Source organism: Rhinolophus hipposideros, assembly GCF_964194185.1.
Source record: "Rhinolophus hipposideros genome assembly, chromosome: 13".
Classification (NCBI taxonomy): Eukaryota; Metazoa; Chordata; class Mammalia; order Chiroptera; family Rhinolophidae; genus Rhinolophus; species Rhinolophus hipposideros.
This window is the reverse complement of record NC_138059.1, coordinates 27,955,345-27,973,132: the sequence shown is the minus strand read 5'-3', so window position 1 is coordinate 27,973,132 and position 17,788 is coordinate 27,955,345. Positions and strand designations below refer to the sequence as shown.

Genomic DNA, 17,788 nt, shown 5'->3' with positions numbered 1-17,788 from the left:
AGAAGTACCTAACTATATATATAAAAAAAAGGTAGTCACTTCCCTAATGAACTTCTCCACAGAAGTGGTCCACACCATTCAACATGCAAGTTCTAAGGCTTCATGTGAGCACTACATTGTTACATATAGCAATGAACAAGGGACTCCTCACATATCCTTTCCTTTTGTGCAGCTACTACCCATCCTGACCCACAAAGCCTTTAGCACACATTAGTGCTGATTTTAACATTAGTCTGTCACAGTGAGGTGAAGCTTTCCACTTAATCTGTTAAAAGCATTTCTATTTTAAAAGAGATGGTAATTCAGGAGATTTTTTTTTTAATAACTGCTATGGAAATTTGGTGATTTATTACCAAAATTTTCAAATTTGGGAATTTGACACCTCATTAACTAAATAAAATCTAGCTTATTGTTCAAAAACATTTTATTTTAAAACACTGTTGAAACAGAATTCCCTTATAAGGGTAAATTATAACCCTAGAGAATGGTGGAATATGTAGTAAATTATCCAAAGGGAGGTCTGACTTTACCTTCTACTTCGGGGATGTGATCTTAGCCCTTGGAATGTCACCTATGCTAGAAATGTCATTGCCTGAAACCTTGGGCCAGCCAGATAGTAAAACTGTGCCTTAGGAAAGCTCTGTTTCATCCCAACAATGTGATATAGGGTGGAGGCTTTGGGTTATCAGTATTGGTTAGTCTCTGGATGACCTAGAGACTGAGCTCAGCATGCGTGCAATTAATCATGCCTGTATGGACAGAACCCCAATAAAATCTCTGGACACTGAGTCCCGGGTGAGCTTCCCTGGTTGGCAATACTTCTTACGTACTACCACGCAGCTGTGTCACAAGTAATACTGTCCTGACTTTACCAGCAGAGGACAATTGTTTGGTACCCTCCTGAACTCTGTACTATGTGTCTCTTCCTCTGGCTGATTTAATCTGGGTCCTTTCAGTTCTGAGTCCTTCCAATAAGTCTGCAAACCTTAGGATGGTTTTGGGAAACCCTGAACTTGTACTTGGTTTTAGAAATGAGGGCTGTCTTGTGTGGACTGTACTAGTTCTAACTTTGCAGTTGGCTAAACTCTTGAAGGTAGCCTCGAGATACAGGGGTGGCAGGTGGTACATACTGGACACCTTGTCTGATTTCCTACCTAAGAGGAAGTATTCCCCATGGCAGGGCCAACAACATACAGAAGCCACAATTTAGGTTTTTCCCCTTTTGCACACAAAATTCCAACCAGTGGAACTTCTGAATTATTTACTGTGCAAATTACATCCAGAGAAATGTTTTAAAACTACAATTTCTCACCAAAGATTTCTAAAAGATGCAAATAAGGTAATCAGAAATTTCATTTACCAGAAATGAAATGGTCTTCTATTTTGAACAGAATTAAATCACTGGAAACAATGTTTATCAATTTGTCTTAATTTTAATACTGGGAGCATTTTTTATAAATATTTCTGGATGCATTTATATTTTAAATGTGTAAATCCTTATAAGCCTTGGCACAATTTTCAGCATTGAAAATTTTTAAAAAAATCTCTAACAGGGCAGGGTGAAAAAGGTGAAGGCATTAAGAAATACAAATTGAGTTAATACAATATGGGAAATATAATCAACAATGTTGTAAAGATCATGCACGGTGCCAGATGGGCAGTGAACTTATCAGGGGGATCACGTCATAGACTGTGTAGATACGTCAACTATGTGCTATACACCTGCAGCTGAAGTAGAATAATACTGAATGTCAACTGTAACTAAATATATATGTATATATAGTCACAGGATGTGGAGCAGAACATAGGGAAGATAGTCAATGGTATTGTAACAGCTATATAAGATGTCAGAGGGGGTAGTAGATTGGGGAATTGGGTATCACTTTATGAGGGGTTTAAATGTCTATTATGTTGCTTTGTACACCTGAAACTAATAAAAAAAATTAAAAAAAATTCCTCTTAAACAAAAAATCGCTAACAGAAATTTAAAGAATTTGAAAGATTAATAAAGAATAAGTTACTATTTAAAGAAAATGGTATGAATTCTTAAATACTGTAAAATCCGGCCATGAAATCGTTTTCCTGCAAGCCAGGTGGAAATGTTAACTTCATTTCAATTACCATTATTTATAATTGGTTATTCTAGCATGTCACTAATATGACACTAGCATATTAATTTTAAATTCTTAAATCTTCTAAGTATTCAGTTGAAGTAGAAAATAATCTGGAAAACTTTACGTTTGGTTTTAATGCACTCAATTACCCTAAACAGTGAAATGCTTAAGAACCACATAACCAAATCAGAAGAATGAAAACTATACTTGTGTACTTTTTGGTATTTGTTAAAATACAATGAAACAATTATAATTCCAAATCCTCCATATATTTAATCCTTGACTTCACTGCAAAAATCCTGAGACAGTCAAGGGACATTTACCATACAGACAAGTACAAATTTCATTTTAAGAGGTACTAAAACAGAAATCGTGTGTTGCAACATACCTGATTAGGTGAACAAACAGGAAAATCTTCAACTGGTGGAATTAAACCCTGAGCAATCAATTGTCCGTAAGAAGGAGGAGCTTCTCTTCTTAACAATTCTGCTTCCACTCTCGACAACTGTGTTTCAAAAGATCTTTTGAAGAAACAAGGAGATGAAAAGGGTTTAAGAAAGGTAAGCCAAAGGAAGTTTTTTATTACAAATTAAAACAACGTGAATCTTAATATATTTGATAATTTTAAAAGCTTCGTCAACCAAAATTTACTGATATCTATACTACGCCTACAGAGAATACAGAGATGAAGCAGTGTGTTCTCACGGAGATTTACACTAGAACCTGGATCATTAAGTTTTAATAAATTAAAAATCCCTATAAAAGGTAAAGGTGCTAGATCTTTAAATCCCTAAGAACATAGGGAAGTTGAGGCTTTAGGCAAATGTATTGAAAGCTCTTAGAAGATACGTTATTCAACAAGTTCAACAAATTTATTTTTCATGTAAGGGAAAGAGTGAAATACATCACCAATACACCTTCTGGAATAACCAGTTCTTGAACTCAAGACACCTGACTCTTCACTACGCTCTTATGGGGTAATGTAGTAAAAAGTTTTCTGGCCATTTACACTTGCCCAAAGAAAAGATGCAGTATGGTTACCGTGATACTGTGCATCTGTGTGCACCTATTATCTTAGCTGTCAGTACGTGCAGTTCTTTGTTGAATCTATTAGTTGTAACTCTCCTGGGACCAAGGGTCATTGTCTCTACATTACTTCATAGGGGGACCTCTCTGCTATCAGCTTGTCTAAGGTCCAGTCTCTCCTCCACCACATGGAAGACGATTCCCCCAAAGGACACCCTTTAATGTTTAACCTTTTCTTACTTGAGAACTCTTGTCGTGTGGTTCTCACAGAGCTCCACATAACACTGGCTTTGTGTTCGGTCTTATTTTATATTACCGTGTTTCCCCGAAAATAAGACCTAGCCAGACAATAAGCTCTAATGCGTCTTTTGGAGCAAAAATTATTATAAGACCTGGTCTTATTTTATTATAAGATCCAGTCTTATTACTATAAGACTGGGTATAATATAATAGAATATACCAGGTCTTTAATGTAACATAACACCAGGTCTTATATTATTTTTTGCTCCAAAAGATGCATTAGAGCTGACTGGCTGGCTAGGTCTTATTTTCGGGAAACAAGGTAGTTCTTTTACACGTATCTCAGCTCTGGACAACTATGTGCTTACTCTCCAAGTAGTGCTGGCATTCCTACTTCTATTAGGTGCAAAAGTAATTGTGTTTTTTGCAATTGTTTTTTAACCTTTTAAACCACAATTAGTTTTGCAACAACCTAATACGTGTTTTCCCAGGCTACTTTTCCAACTATAATACCTTTTCCCTATCTACATTCTACTCAGAGATTTCTAATGCCACTTGTTCAATGAAAGCCTTTCCATATTCTCCCTATCAGGTTAGGTCTCTTTTGACTTTTATACCACTTTGTTTTATAGTTCTTAACATTTAAATTTTTTGTCATCCTATTCCACCCACTGATTCCTTCCTTCTAACTGTAAACTGTCTGAAATGATCTTATTTATTTTTGCTATTCATCTGTATAGTGCTTTGAACATAGTAGGTTCCTAAATATCTGAAATAATTGAATTCATATTTATAAAAATACAGATTAAAAAAACTACAACCAAGAGCTACAGCTTCCAAATTCCTACAAAACAGATTAATCTGAAAACAGGAACTGGTAAATACAGATTGGCTGTTCTCTCACCTCATAACTCTTAAGTATTCATCTGTTTTTTAACGTGTTTATTAGCCTTTTCAGTCTTCGGCTTTTCACACTAAGTTTATAAAGCACAAACAATATCTATTTCTAAAATAATATGAAACAAAACTCTCCTGCTAATCACATTAAAGTGCTTGTTGCGAATAGCTGGGCCATGCCTTTCTTGTAGAGAGCACAACCACCACAGGCTTGTCTTGATACTGACCTGCGTTCAAACATTCTCAGAGAATAAAGCTTACAGGTACAGCCCAGAGCAATGACGAGCAGCAGGCCACAGATAAGGCTCCCTATGACAGCTGCAGTGATGACTCTGGTGGGCACGATCACCGGGCAGTTCTCCTCATCGCTGCCATCACCGCAGTCATCCTGAGAATCACACACCCAGCTTTCAAACACACAGCGATTGTTTTTACAATGAAAATTTCCAGGCTGGCAGAAAAAGCAGTTCTTTTCGTCTGAGCCATTTGGGCAATGATTCTGGTAGTTGCAGCGATCAGAACGAGGATAACACACACCATTTCGGGAACATGGGAATTCTTCCTTTTGGCACATGGTACAGTTGATTTCATCCCTTCCATTTGGGCAATGCCAATACCCATCACAGCGCTGCTGCTCAGTGTAACACCCCCAGTTACCCCCACAGGGTATTTCCCATGGCAAACAGAAGCCATCTACTTGGTAAGTAGCATTAAATCCCCTTGCAGCATTCACTTTATCTGCACAAAAATGTACCCTTATCTGTCCAGAGGAAGAAACAACTGTAAGAGGTGCATGAGAATCAAAGGCAGTTAACACACGCAAAAGCTTGTGTGGATTCTCCTCCAATCCATCGTATATTTTGACATAATCACCATAGCCAGTACCATCAAGTTTAAAGTCGGTGAAACGTAAAATGACTTTACGATGATCACCAGTGTCTATTAACCAGGTGCAATTGCTTCCAGGAGGATAAAAGTCTGGATAATTGGGAGAATTAAAAGTACCATAAAAATATTTTAACCACTGCCCACAAGTTGGCACATCACAATCTATCTCATCCCCTAGGTCCAGGCAGTCAATGTTTCCGTCACATTTTAAAGATTCGGGGAGGCAAGTGTAAACTTTGGTAAACCGGGATAGACACTGGAACTGGTTGTAAGCACAGGGTTGAAAAGCTGCAGATGTTGGAGGATTAGCTTCTTTCGCACAGATCTCTTCATCAGAACTATCTCCACATTCATCCATGTTATTGCATCGCCAGGCTTCTGGTATACACTTTCCATTTCCACAACGAAACTGATCACAAGCACAACTGGGTTCCTCAGATTTCCCTGGGAGGTCACCGGGAGGAAGGAGATGGAGAAGTAAGGAGAAAAAAAACATACTCTTTAAATGATGTATAACAGCAAATAGTGTTTTTATAACAAATGTTCATTAAGCCCAAGTGAAAGAATTTAAAAATTCTTGTTTTAAAAAATAGGTTAAATTCCAATGGCAAATTAATATTGACTTACTAATTACTCAACAAATCCATTTGCTAAACACTTATGATTTGTTCCATAAAGGTCTCTGTGGTTTGATCTAAAAAGAAACCAATTTTGTTTTTGCAGAGCTATTGTACTGCAGAACATCTACTAAAATGATGTAAGATACATGAGTCAACAGGATAGATTGCCTAAGAATTTTAAGTAACCTGTTGCGTAAACATTAAAATAAGACATTTTGAAATAAAGAAAAATTCATTCACAATAATCACCTTTTCAAATCCTATTTTTTCATAATCTTTTCTAGTTCTTATTTATATATATACATTCACAATATTGTTTATATATATATATATACATACACAATATTTTGCTATGTATATCATAGCTTACTTTGCAGGCCCGTTTTATTCAAATATTTGCTAAGATAATAAAGTTAACTTTATATTGTTTGTTTCATGTAATCATAACACAGTACTTCCACTTTATAATTTCTATTGTTTCAACATGCATGAATCTGAGCTAAAGGTATAAATTTATTCATCAAACTAGTAGAGGTAAGGAGACAGAAAAAAACTGAAATATTTATAGAATTCTAATTACCTAGTGTACCATCCTAAATATAAAACCATAATGGGTAGGGAAAGAAAAGCAAACATTAGATCCCAATAGTCCCCAAACTGACAACATTAGGCCAATGATCATTTCTCCACTAACAAGTAACTTGTTTATTGGTAAATAAGTGACAGAAAATGTACTTCAGAGCCTAAATATTACAAAGACTGTGTTTTTAAGAAAAAAGAGAAAAAGCAGTATATGTTTGCTAAAGGAGACCATGTAATTTCAGAAGACGTAAAACTATTTTCCAGAAAAAAAACACATATAACTCTAATAGTCTGAGTTATTCACATTTGTATGATCTGGTCACTCTTCTTGGATAAAGTCCAAGACTAGCAAAAAAAAAAAAAAATGACTTCTGAAAGTCTTTTTTCACCGTGAAACTATGACGGTGAAACTAAGTTATGTCTTTTTGTAAAGACAATGGTAATTCAGAAACACAAAAACATATGTGTAACTTTCAGGATATGGGTAAGCACCTGAGGGAGAAACAGTTCTTTTAAACTAAACGTATTTAAAATATTTAAAAAGAAAACTGGCCTTAGTTTATGAAATTAATCATTTTATTAGAATTATACAAAACAAAACTTTTTAAGACCCAGTTCTAGGGCACCCGAACCTTTATCTTCTAATTCCTCAATCACAGAGCTGCCTCCAGAACTCAGTCATAATTAAATGACAGTATTTAGAAGATTAGCCCCGAAGTGACTGAGCAGTTAATACTACAGCATTCTGTTCACTATCTTCTTCTTATGAAAAACACACCTGAAAAGTAGGCCAGTCTGAAACCCTTCCTAGAGATACTGTCATCGGAATGGAACCTGATCCAGATGTGGTCTTGTGAAGAAATATATGGTGGTGGAATCGTGGAACCACAAGCTCGGTAACTTTCAATATTCTTGTATGTTTCTATCGTCAACCAGTCCAAATTGCATCTTCTGGACCCTTGAATATCAAAATCCTGAAAACTGCAAATAAAATCAGAAAAGGCTATTAGAAAGGGTAATTTTGGAAAAAAATTATCATCATAATACAATGTAACTGAGGGCTTTATTATAAGCCTCCATGTATTTATTGACTCTCCTGGGATTTTCAGACATACGTACAACCCTATCATCAGCAAATAATAACACTGCTGCTGTGTTCCTAATACATGTATCTCTGTGCCAGATTCCCGAGTAATACTTCTTTATAAGTAATGTCAGATTATAAAATAATGCTGAAAAACAGGTAACACTTGGCACCTTTTCCTTTTTCTTCTCTGTATATGAATGTGTTTAGGAAAGACCACTAATTCAGAACACCCTAAACTGTGTTTGAACTCAAAATAACATTCTATCTAATCTCATGGACTGAGACACACAGAAAAGGCCAGCTTTCTTTTACATTAGACGGGTTCAAACTTTTCACTAAACTGCTTGTTTAGTGAAAAGTTTGTAGCTTACATCTTCAGGAAAGCAAATAGAACAAATCTGAGCAAAGTAATTAAAAGAAAAAAATTAAAAATGAACAAAAATTTTTCAGTGAAAAGTCCTAGCATTTGAAAATACTTTTCTTACTTACAAGGTACTGTATTACTAAACATTGTCTTGTAGTTCATCAAAATATGGACCTGAGTAAAGGGCAAACAAGTCAAGTAAATAAAAGCACATAGCCGCTGCTATGAAAAAAGAGAAACCAAAATATCGTTTTCCAGTACCATCTCACTAAAAAGTAAAGATCTGACTTTACCTCCTTGCCTCCGCCTTACACTAAGTGACAATGAAGATTATCCAAAGATTTATCCAATAAAGATTATCCAAATAATTATCCAAAGATTATCATACCAGGATATTTCCTTTTCAAATATTCTGAATAACTTTAACAAAGGCTGATGTAGACAATTTGTTTCCTGTTTTCACTATTATGAACAATGCTTTAAAGAGTCCTTATACACATACCTCTCTCTATACACATGAGCAAGCATTTCTATAGGACAGTTTTTTCTAGAAGTAGAATAGCTAGGTCAAAAGACAATTCCACTTTAAAGGTGAACAGACAGTGAGAAATGTTTATATCAACTCACAGTTCCACTGAGTTTGTAGGAAATAACACACAACTCAGGAAAAATGAGGTATTCTGTATTTTAAAATATTTGTTGCCAATTAGGTGTACAAAATTATTATTCTATTTTGCATTTCCTTATTTACTGAGATTGAAACTTGTTACTATGTTTATTGGTTATTTCTGTTTCTTTTCCTGTGAATTGCCTTTTTATTATATCCTTCATTCATTAAATTTTTTTAATTTTTAAAGAGCTCTTTATAGTATAAACATGTACCTATTTGGAGTATTTCTGTTATAGAAGATAATATGTACAGCCACACACACACACACACACACACACACACAAACTCCCTCTCTCTCTCTCTGTCTCTAACAGTTGCTATTGTTAGTCTCCTTAATCTTAGTCATTAGTGGGCATGAAATGACATCTCTCATTGTGGTTTTATGTGCACTTCCCTGAAGGCTAGTGATGTTGAACATCTTTTCATGGGCTTACTGGCTTCTTCTTCTTATATCTTCTGTGAAGTGTCTGTTCAAGTCTTTTGCCCATTTAAAAAACCTTTTCTTCCTGAGTTATAAAAATTCCTTTTGTATTCTTGATTGAAGTCCTTTGTTAGATATGTATATTACTAATATTTTCTTCTAGCCTCTATAGATTATCTTTTCATTTTCTTAATGGTATCTTTTGATGAACATAAGTTTTTAATTTTAGTTTTGAGGAAGCCTACATAATTTATTATTTTTTTCTTTTATGCTTAGTGCTTTTAGTGTCCTAAGATACCTTTGCCTACCCTAAAGATCACAAAGATATTCAGTAATGTCTTCTAATATTTTAGAGTTTTAATTTTGACTTTCATACCCAGGATTTATCTTGAATTAATTTCTGTGTGTTCTCAGAGATAGGTTGAGATTCTTATACTAATTTTTTTTTTCTATCATGCAATTAAATTACTGATTACCCTGAACTTGTGGAGGTTTGGTTTTACACTTTGTTAGTGAGTTTGTTTAGCTTTGTCCTTAGTCTTAGGTGAACTCGTAATTTTAGAACACTGTCTTTACTTATAAAGTATGGCATCTTTAGGGTTTAATAAAAACCCCAAGGCATTTACCAAGCCCCTCCGACTCAGAAGGTTTCAAATTCTGAACTCTGCCCTGTGATGGACAGGCCTCAAACCCCAAACTCTACCTCAGCTGCAGTGCACAGCAATTGAAATCCTTGCACAGCTTGTCCTACCAGGCTCCTTTTAGTCTCTCTTTAAGTATGCACAGTTCTGAGGTTGGCCAAGGATTTGAGAATTTATGTGCAGATATAAGGGCTTCTTACTTTGTGGTTCTCTCTTTTCCAGGGTTTGTCTTTTCAATTTCCAGCCACTCTGGTAGCCTCAACTCCATCCTCTGACACTTCCAGTCGAGACTGGCGATCTGCTTTAGTTCTAGTTACTTGATTCTGATGGACTGGGGACCAGACAGGAAACAAACATCTTACCCAGTGTGGTTTCCTTCTTTCAAGGGTTGAACCCCCTCTGGTTTCTTCCAGCTTCTGATAACTCTTCAGGGCCTTCAATTTTCTTTTTTTTAAATTTTATCCAAAGTTAGTAACTGTTTATGGGAGGGCTAGTCCCATTCAAGCTAGGGAATCCCTTAATACACTTTTAATCCACTAAAATGTTTAAGATTAATGAGGCTGCGACCTTGTATATATCCATCTCTTGGTCCTTGGTACTAAAATTAACTTCACTATTAATTCTGATTTTAAAATTTAACATATACATTATCAGGTTAAGAAAATTCCTTATCTATTCATTTTGTAAAACTATCTGGGTGTAGAATCTTATTTTGAATGTTGACTCAATTTCTTTAATGGCTATCGATTTAATCAGTTATCTAATTTTTCTTGAATCAATTTTGGTAATACACATTTTCTAGAAAATGATCCATTTCATCTAATTGCACAAAAGTATTAACAACCATTTATTATGTTCTCTTATGACCTTTTTGAAAATTTTTTTATTTTTCAATTACAGTTAACATACAATATTATATTAGTTTCAGGTATTCAACACACTGATTGGATATTTGTAAAACTTATGAGGTGATCTCCCTCATAAATTCAGTACCCATCTGACACCATACATAGTTATTACAATACTACTGACTATATACCCCATGCTAAATGCTACATCCCATGAGTATTTTGTAACTACGAATTTGTACCTCTTAATCACCCATCCCCTCAATGTCCCCTTCCCCCGCAATCCAGAAACCACCAAAATGCTCTCTGTATCCATGAGCTTGTTTTTATTTTAATTATTTATTTATTTATTTATTTTTAGATTTTTCACTGGGGAAAGGGAACAAGACTTTATTGGGGAACAGTGTGTACTTCCAGGACTTTTTTCCAAGTCAAGTTGTTGTCCTTTCAGTCTTAGCTGTGGAGGGCACAGCTCAGTTCCAGGTCCAGTTGTTGTTGCCAGTTGCAGGGGGCGCAGCCCACCATCCCTTGCGGGAGTCCAAGAGGATGTGCTCCAACCAACTGAGCCATCTGGGAGCTCAGCAGCAGCTCACCTCAAGCTGCCGTGTTCAATCTTAGTTGCAGGGGGCGTTGCCCACCATCCCTTGTGGGACTTAAGGAATCGAACTGGCAACCTTGTGGTTGAGAGCCCACTGGCCCATGTGGGAATCAAACCGGCAGCCTTCGGAGTTAGGAGCATGGAGCTCCAACCACCTGAGCTACCGGGCCGGCCCTTGTTTTTATTTTTTGCTCATTTATCCTGTTCTCGACATTCCATACATAAGTGAAATCCTATGACATTTGCCTTTCTCTGTCTTATTTCACTCAGTATAATACTCAAGTCCACCCATGTTGTTGTAGGTGGCAAGATTTCATTCTTTTTATGGCTGAGTGATATTATATTGTATATATGTACAACCTCTTCTTTATCTATTCATCCACTGATGGACACCCAGATAACGTTAGTATCTTGGCTATTGTAAACAATGCTGCAATGAACATATAGACGCACATGTCCTTCCGAAGTAGTGTTTTGGGTTTCTTCGGATAAATACCCAAAAGTGGGATTACTAGGTCCTTCCTTACATCTTGTTATACCCTTTATTTTAAAGTCTATTTTGTCTGGTATAACTGTTGCTACCCCAGCTTTTCTTTTTTTTTTCCATTTCCATTTTCATAAAATATATTTTTCATCCCTTTACTTTCAGTCTGTGTGTCTTTCAAACTGAAGTGAATCTCTTGTAGGCAGCATATGTAAGGGTTTTGTTTTCTTATCCATTCAGCTTCTCTACGTCTTCTGATTGGAGCATTTAATCCATTTACATTTAATTATTAATAGACCTGTAGTTGATGCCATTTCATTCTTCATATTTTTGATGTTTTTTTTTTCTTTTTAAAGAGATCCCTTTAACATTTCTTGTAATATTGGTTTGATGTTGGTGAACTCCTTTAGCTTTTCCTTTTCTAGGAAGCTCTTTTTCTGTCCTTCAATTCTAAATGATAACTTTGCTGAGTAGAGTAATCTTGGTTGTAGGTCCTTACTTTTCATCACTTTATTTCCTGCCATTCCCTTCTGGCCTGCAAAGTTTCTGTTGAGAAATCAATTGACAGTCACATGGGAGCTCCCTTGTAGCTAGCCAACAGCTTTTCTCTTACTGCATTTAAGATTCTCAATTTGTTTTTAACATTTGGAAATTTAATTATGATGTGTCTAGGTGTGGGCCTCTTTGGGTTATCTTGTCTGCGCTTCCTGGGCTTGTATGTCTATTTCCTTCACCAGATTAGGTAAGTTTTCTATCATTTTTTTCAAATAGGTTTTCAATGCCTTGCTCTCTCTCTCTCTTCTCCTTCTGGTACCCCTATAATGTGAATGCTTGATGTTGTCCTAGAGGTCCCTTAAACTATCCACATTTAAAAAAAATTTTGTTATTGTTGTTGTTCTGATTGGGTGTTTTCTGCTACCTTATTTTCCAAATTGCTGATGTGATCCTCTGCTTCATCAAATCTACTCTTGATTCCCTCTAATGTATTCTTTATTTCAGTTATTTCATTCTTCATTTCTAAATGGTTCTTTTTTATGTTTCCTAACTCCATTTTTAATGTGTTTTCTATCTCTTTGCTGAAGTTTCACTAAGACCATTGAGCATCCTTATAACTAGTGTTTTGAACTCCGCATCTGGTAGACTGCTTGTTTCCATTGTTTAGTTCTTTTTCTGGAGCTTTTGCCTGTTCTTTCATTTGAGACATTTTTCTTTTTCTCCCCATTTTGTCTGCCTTGATGTTTGTTTCTATGTGTTATGTAGAGCTATTATGTCTCCTGGTCTTGGTAGCGTGGTCTTATGTAGTAGGTCTCTTGTGGGACCCAATGGAGCAATCTCCTTGGTTACCTGAGCCAGGTGAACACTGGCTGTGACTTCAGTGAAGGAGCTGTCGTGCAGGAGCTGACTCTAAGGAACGGGATTTATTTTAGCAGGGCTCTGGTGCCTGCCAAGTCTGCCCTTTGGGTGTGTCTTTTGTGAAGATTGTTGGGTGGAGCTCTGGTGTGGTCTGAAGCTGGCCACTGGGTGTGTTGGTTCTGCAGCCTCTTGGGAAGGGCTCTGGTGTAGGCCAAGGTCAGCCGCTGCCTGGTGCCCTGCCTGGGGCCACTTGTTATGAGCTACAATGTGATCTGCAGATGGTAGCTCCTTATACTGGGCTTGGAGGTGCCTGGAAAAGGCTAAGCTGCAAACTGGGGACAACTGCTTCTAGTGTCAGTTTTGGGGCTTCTTAGCAAGAGGTTTGGGGCACACCAAAACCCAATGCTTCTTTTTGGGGGTTTGTGAACTTTTGAGATTTTAGGAAAGTCTGCAGCATGAGCCAACACATGCTGTTTGTACAGAAAAGCCACTGGAAGCGGCTTTGTATGAGCCTGCAAGCTGGGTGGAGTGGGGTCAGGGAATCATCAGGATGAGGCAAAGTGGTGTTAGCCAGGTTGATGGAGACTCATATATGGTGCCCACCTGCGTTTGCACCTTGGGTAGGTGAACACCTCAACAAAGAACAGTGACTTCTGTGTGTACATCTGACTGGGAGACAAGCTGGCCTTCCAGCCCTTGTAATGAAGCCAAACAATTCAGTTCCTCCCTGTATGTCCCTGGTACCTTTTAAGCTGCTGCTGCAGTACTAGAACTCAGAGCGAGTAAGTCTGTCAGCAAGTAAGTCTGTGCTGGGCCCTTTAAGAGGAGTGTCTGGAACTAGCCTTTCTCCACCTCAATCATCCACAATATCTGCTGGTTTTTACAGCCAGAAGTTGCAGGGACTTCTTTTCCTGGCACTGCAACCTTGGGCTGGGGAGCCTGGTGTTGGGCTGGGATACCTCATTCCTTAGGGGGGATCTCCACAGCCAAGATATTACTCCTGATTTTTAACTGCCATACATGGGTATGGGACCAGTCCATTCCACATCTCTGCACCTCCTGTCTTGAGGTGGCTTCTTCTGTGCGTCCTTAGTCATAGGACTTCTGTTCAGCTAGACTTCTGGTGATTCTCAATGATGGTTGTTCTATAGGTTACTTGTAATTTTGATGTGTTTGTGAGGAGGCAAGCACAGTGTTTGCCTACTCCTCGATCTTGACCAGAACTTCTCTAACAGTTTTAATGTAGCAAGTTTTACTTTTTGATAATTAACCTCAATATATAGGCAGCTTCCCAGAATTATAGTTGTGAATATAGAGGACTGTGAGAAGAAATCTTTTCCTTGGCTTCTATATGACTTCTTTTCCATCCATCCATCCCCTCTTCTGCCTTTGAGCACGCCCAGGACATTTACACTTTTAACTTTGTGATATATCAGCTGACCTCTGAAAAAACCCTTATGACTTTTAAAATCTCTATTACTGTATTATAATTATATATACTTCTACTCATTTATTTGTACCTTTTCTCTTTTTTCTTTAGTCTTGCCTTAAGATTTGTCTATTTTCCCCTTTTTTTTAATTAGATAGCCAGGTTTTGATTTATTGAATCATTGGTTTTTTTTTTCTATTTTATTATTTTCTGATCTTATCTTTATTATCTTTTACTTTAGATTTATGTGTGGTTCTAAATTCTTGAGTAAGTGCTGAGCTTATTTCCCATCTTACTAAATTTTAAATCAGTGCATCAAATTTTTCTGTCAGTACTTTTTCAGTATCTTCTAACAGTTTTAATCTGTAGTGCTTTCATTATGGAAACAAACATATCATTTAAAAATATTTTATGAGTTCCACTATGATTTCCATCTTTAATGTAAGAGTTAGTAACATATTTCCAAACATATGGATTTTGTTATTTCCCCCCCCCAGTTTTTTATTGTGGGTTTAATTTAATTGCATTGTGGTCAGAGAACACAATCTGAATGATGAAAAGTTTTGGAAATGTGCTCAGAATTCCTTTGTCATTTAACACAAAAAATTTTTTACAAGTGTTCCACATGTCTTTGAAAACAATGTGTATTCTCTATTCATTTAAATAGGTATAAATATTACACATGTATATAAAACATGCTCCTACTGAATGAAGCTTGTTAATTTTACCAAATCTTCTATATCTTTATTTTTTCCTGTTTATTAAATTCTGATCAAAGGTATGTTTATAAACTTCCACTACAATTGTGGATTAGTGAAATTTGTTTGGTAATTGCTCATATTTTGCTTTGTATATATTTTAGGCTGTGTTATTATATACACAAAGTTTACCACAATTACATTCTCCTGTGGTGGATTATTTCATTGTTACTAATATTTTGTGCCTTAAGCTCAATTATATCTGCTGTTAATCTTCCTACACTAGCTTTCTCTGGATTAATATTTACAAAGCTTAGTTTTTTCCATCCCTCTTTTGTAAACTTTCTGCATTAGTTTTATTTTAGGTATGTTATTATAAGCCCTTTATAGGGGGATCATACCAATCAACCAACCAATAAACCTTGTTGGATAGTCTGTCTTTTAAAGGTTAAATTAGTTTTTCTATTGAATAGCCTATTTGGTAGAGTTCTTATTTTCTTCCTTTCCTGTCTTCTTTTGTATTAACAGATTTGTGCTTTTTAAAACAGTATCTTTTCCTCTCTTCGATGCTATGTCTAGTTTTTCAGTAGTTATCTTTAGATGTTGTAATTCAAATACTAATACATACTAATGTGTTAATACATTATAATGTGTTTATACATTAGTAATAAATACTAATACATACTCAGATTCTGAAATTTGGTGGATAAATTTACATATTTATTTTCACTAATCTCTGAAAATTTACATTTCCTTCACTTATGAATATAAACAACAAGCCATGATAGTATTTAAAGTACCTATCACCTTGTTGCCAATAGAAATCATATATAATTTCATGTTGCATTTCAGTTTTAATAGATATCTGGAATAACTATTTATCCTAAAAATCACTTTGAAATTCACTAGTTGTTAGAACCATTGCTTGCTTGCTAATATGTTAATAAATAAGCATGTATTACTATGTTACAGATTCTAATAAAATATCTCAAAGCTCTATTTCAATGTAATTGGTTCCCTCTGTAATGCTATGTATTTTATGAATTTAAAAACATTATTCTGAGAAAGGATCTATAGTTTTCACCAAACTACCAAAGTGTTCATGACATAAAAATGGTTAAGAAAAAACTGTGATATAATAAAGTTTACAATATCTGGAGTAAATCTATGTTCCAACTTAATTTTGTTGGCTGTTTTTGTTAGCATTAATTTTTTCCATATATTTTGAAAATTTGGGTTGCAGGTCTATTTCACAGAAGGTTTTCTGGTTCTCTCTTTTTAATTTCCTCTCTCTATATACTCCCCCATTGCATCTGTTTGGTAGCTAGCTACCTCCACCTGCGTCTCCATTCCAGTGCCTGTCTTAATGTGGTGGCTCACAGCATTGATAGATCCTGTCAGGGAAACAATATGTGACTTATTTAGTTAAATTCCTATTTGTTAGGGTATGTTCTCCCACCTCTCTAAGCGCTCAGACCCATACAACTTCAGACAATGGTTAGTGGAAATTTTTTCAGCCTCCTTTGTTGAACAAAATATACTGACCCCAGCCCTTGGCTTCAATCAGTGAACCAGAGTCTATCTTCTATGGATAAGGTGGCCTTTGTTGATTTTGGTAGGTTTCAAGGGAGAGGAGTGAAGTAAAAAATGGCTTTATATCACCATGTTTAACTAGTTTTTAAAGAGAGTCCTAAGTATTGTTGGTTTATAGTCTGTAATTTTAGTTTCCCTGTTTTAATCTAGATTTTATTTTAAACTTAGGGGTATGTGCTGATTTTCTCTTTACCAAAATGCTTTAAAATATCTATCTATTCTAGATAATCATATATTTTTTCTTTGACTTGTTAATATAGTAAATTAATTAAAAAGTTCTAATATTGACTTATGTGGATGTCTAAATGAGCTGCCTTTGATAATGGTATAAAATTATTTTGAACACTTTACTTAAGATTTTATACTAATATGCACAAGTAAAACTTGACTGTCTTTGTGCGTATGTACACAAATAGTTTGGTATTACCATGATCATAATTTCAGTAAAAACTAGGACAATTACTAAAATTACTTTCTGATCTTCTGAGGCTGTGTAAATCCAAATTTATTAATTCTTTCCAGAATTTTAGGAAATTTTCCTTTAGATGTGGGGCTCATTTCTAATTTTGTTTTGCATTTCAGTACTGTGCTTGGTTTTTAGTGTAGCTTACTTGTGACATCTCAAGAATCCAATACATGATCAGAACCAGATGGTAGTAGTCCGTGGAGCCTCTTCTGTGCTGGCAAGAATTTCCAAGTTTTACATAACTGAACTAGTAGGCTGCAAATTTAATTCTGGGGCTGGATTTTTAGGTTAAAAGCTAAAAATGTCCAAAAATTCTAGTTCTGTGTTGAAAAAAGATCCAATGTTTGGAGTCCCTATCGTAAAAATGCTCTTTTATAAACACATTTATATTTAATCATATGACAAGTAACAGAAAAATAAGCATACTGATCCGATTCCAACATTGGTTCTTTTGCAGAATGATAATCTTACTGGCATATCCCACCAATCCATCAGACAAGAGAATCACACTTCTCACAGAGGAGTAGAACAGCCTCTACAAGCTCAGCATTAGTGTTCTGGAAGATGTGGCCTGGGGCTGAGGGGAACAAATGAAAACAAACCATATGCTCCCTGTTTTATGGCTTCCACAGAAAAAAGAGGATAGACAGACCACAGTTGTGTTTCTCAAGAGAGAATGGTTCTCTCATTAGTTAATGGATATGGAAAAAGATTAAAAAACAGACTAAATTTACAATCTCATTAAAAAAAAAGATAAATGAAAGGGTTT

General features: G+C 35.7%; 1 protein-coding gene across 3 annotated transcripts in view; it reads right to left on the bottom strand.

The window, feature by feature from the left end:
* The window catches only part of LRP12 (LDL receptor related protein 12), a gene marked incomplete at its 5' end in the record, with an annotated part of 70,978 nt that overhangs the window by 6,263 nt on the left and 46,927 nt on the right, over window positions 1-17,788 (bottom strand). For all 3 annotated transcript variants that reach the window (XM_081070203.1, XM_081070204.1, XM_081070205.1), the window contains 3 exons: window positions 2,503-2,635; window positions 4,505-5,609; window positions 7,146-7,348. In XM_081070203.1, coding sequence (XP_080926329.1) covers window positions 2,503-2,635; window positions 4,505-5,609; window positions 7,146-7,348 — 1,441 coding nt within the window. The remainder of the gene's footprint in view (window positions 1-2,502; window positions 2,636-4,504; window positions 5,610-7,145; window positions 7,349-17,788) is intronic.